This window comes from Prunus avium, chromosome 5 (assembly GCF_965620075.1).
Source record: "Prunus avium chromosome 5, drPruAviu1.hap1.1, whole genome shotgun sequence".
NCBI classification, from domain to species: Eukaryota; Viridiplantae; Streptophyta; class Magnoliopsida; order Rosales; family Rosaceae; genus Prunus; species Prunus avium.
The window spans coordinates 26,021,913-26,024,753 of NC_142288.1; the positions used below are offsets into that span (position 1 = coordinate 26,021,913).

Here is a 2,841-nt window from a genome sequence, read left to right on the forward strand (position 1 = left end):
TGTGTGAGTAATAATTCTGCAAGCTCTGCTATATATACACATGGTTCTTCCATACACAACTTATACCAAATTATTTTCAGGGTATCAGTCAGGCCATTATACCAATCAATTAGGTCTTTAGTTGGTACTCGTTTATCTCTCCTTTCATTTCACCATATCCATTTTATCTAGAGATCTTCATCTAGAGATCTTCAGGAGAAACTACAATTAAATGCTTTTTCAAATAGCCAAATAAGAGAAACAAAAATCTTATTTTCCATGCATGAGGACAAGCTGAGAAGGCAAATCTCTGGTTTATTTTAGGCTAAAACTTTGACAAATTCAATATCGAGTTGCCTAACTTGCCTAACTTTGCAGAGAAAAGGGAAGATAAACACTCTTGATGGCGTACCAACATGTCAAGGAGGAACCTGAAGCAAACACATTGTATCTAGATACATGCTGCAACAATCATGTGTGGTAGTAAGTCATCTTTTCATACTACTGTATGTTTTAGTGACAACTCTTCAGTGAAATAAACCATTTTATGTTGAGATGTTCACAAGAAACTACCATTAAATGCATTTTCAAATAGCCAAAGATTATTACAACATCTCAGAGATATATCACTCTGTAATTATTATTATTATAAATATTTATGTTGCGGCAGGCATTGCAGATACAACTTCTTGCTCAACAGAAAACAAACAAAAAACTAGATTTAGAGCATAAATAAAATAAAGAGGCCATGAAAACTCGATGATGATGGAGGGATTAAGGTGAGTATGGTGTTGGAATAAGATACAGAGGAGTTTTCTTATAGACTGTGAGACCGTAAACTTCGGACATGTCCAATGTCTCAGCCAATTTACTGCCACCACTAGGCAACTTCCAGTCGAACCAAAACAAGATGTTGGCAAGCACATATTCAGCTGAAGCAACCCCAAAGGCGAGTCCAGGACACACCCTTCTCCCAGCGCCAAATGGGATGAGCTCAAACTCCTGACCTACAAAACCAACGGAGTTCTCCTCGAACCTCTCTGGCATAAACTCATCTGGCTTGTCCCATTTGGGGTCTCTTTGTATAGCGTATGCATTCACAAACACTTGTGTTTTCGCAGGTATATCGTAACCTCCCAATTTTACATCTGACATTGCTTCCCGAGGAAGTAAAAGAGGCGCTGGAGGGTGAAGTCTTAAATTTTCTTTGATCACACATGTCATGTATTTCATTTCCTTGATGTCACTCTCCTCTACATATCCCCTTCTCCCCGCCACTCTTCTTACCTCTTCTTGGACTTTCTTCATCACCCGTGGATTTTGCAAAAGCTCTGACATTAACCATATCGCTGCTGTCCAACTAGTATCACTTCCACCCACAAACATGTCCTATAATCATAAAATCAACAAGCCAAATCAATCTTCAGCCACATATATATTTATCAATGTGACTAAAGCTAGGGAGGGGGGAATATACATACCTGCAGAATTGCTTTGACATTGGAGGTAGTGAGCTCAATGTCAAGTGAGCCGTCCTTTTGAACGTCGAGGAGAATATCCACAATATCCTTCTCACGAGGCTTACCTTCTTTCTTTGCTGCCTTATGTTCGTCAATCAACTTATCGAAAAATTTATCAAATTCTAACCAAATTGATTTCAAATGTGCAAGGTAGCCTCTGGCACGGTCAATCCATTTCAAAGAAGGGAAGAAATCTCCAAAGCTGAAACTCATCAGCTGAGTCATCAACTCCTTTGTGGTCTCTCCAAACCAATTGTCTTCTTTGTCCTCAAACTTCTTTCCAAGAATGCACCTGCAGATGATGTTGTTGGAGGTTGACACCAGCAGCTCCCCAATATTAATGGGAGCTCCGTTTGCGCTGGCAGAGGCTTCGCGAATCTTGCTGACCAACTCTGCAACTTCCTCCACCCTTGCGTACTGAAACTGGTGCACTCTTTTGAGGCTCAGAAGCTCAAGAACACAAATTCTGCGAACTTGTTTCCAGTACTCCCCGTATGGGGAAAAAGTAATGTCATGGCCGTCATAGAACAATATACTTGGAGCCGTGGTTTGAGGCCGGCTGCAGAACACAATGTCTTGGGTCTTCATCACGTCCTTGGCCATCTCTGCAGATGAAACAATCAGCGTTGGAACTTTGCCAAAGTGCAGAAGCATAACATCCCCATACTTCTTCGAGAGAGCTTGAAGAGAGCGGTGTGGGAATGATCCTAGCTGGTGAAGGTTCCCAATCCAAGGCAACCTTGGTGGGGATGGTGGCAGTTTGAGTTTCTGGTTTTTCCCACTCGATGAGGATGATCTTGTAAGTGCAAACAAAATGAATATTGAAAGGAAGAGAAGAGGAAGCAGGAAAAGTAGGTGCTGCCACATTTGATTGAAAAATGAAAATACAGCCATTGCTTTAATTTTGGGTTGCCAGTTGAAATCTGAGGGCCGCCTTCTTCATCTTTATAGAGAAGTTGTCCAGCCTGCGCCAGAGGTTGGTTGTAAATTTTTACTGAGAGCTAGGGACAATAAGTTATTTCAATGTCGAGATAAATATTTGAGATATTTTCAAACACCTTTTCAAATCAACAAATTCAAGTGCTAATTTTCGACCACTCGAATTATTTGAGGACATGATTGAAATAAAATCCTATTGCACAAACGGGTATATTTCTTGATCCGACAAACAACTTTATGTCGACAGCCTTCTTATTTTTGCATTCTCTGTCCCACCATTCCAAAACCTAACCTTACATAGCATAATGAATGGCAAAAGTCACTTTTCGCCCTTGTACTTTCGTTCATGTGTTTTTCATTTCTGGTAATTTGATCTCTGTAGTTTGAGTTTCTGATATGACAA

At 40.3% G+C, this 2,841-nt stretch overlaps 1 protein-coding gene across 1 annotated transcript; it reads right to left on the reverse strand.

Moving 5' to 3' along the window:
- Nucleotides 1–581: 581 nt before the first annotated feature.
- Nucleotides 582–2,485, reverse strand: LOC110745861 (phenylacetaldehyde oxime monooxygenase CYP71AN24-like). Its single transcript, XM_021946009.2, has 2 exons — nucleotides 1,461–2,485; nucleotides 582–1,368 (listed from the first exon to the last, which is right to left on the reverse strand). Exons 1-2 carry the CDS (start codon nucleotides 2,391–2,393, stop codon nucleotides 754–756), a joined length of 1,548 nt encoding a protein of 515 aa, XP_021801701.2. The 5' UTR covers nucleotides 2,394–2,485; the 3' UTR covers nucleotides 582–753.
- Between the last annotated feature and the right edge of the window lie 356 nt (nucleotides 2,486–2,841).

Coding starts and splice junctions, on each gene's coding strand:
- LOC110745861 (XM_021946009.2), bottom strand. CDS start 2,393: ATGGCTGTATTTTCATTTTTCAATCAAATGTGGCAGCACCTACTTTTC. Junction 1,369..1,460: donor ATGTCAAAGCAATTCTGCAG/GTATGTATATTC, acceptor TTATGATTATAG/GACATGTTTGTGGGTGGAAG.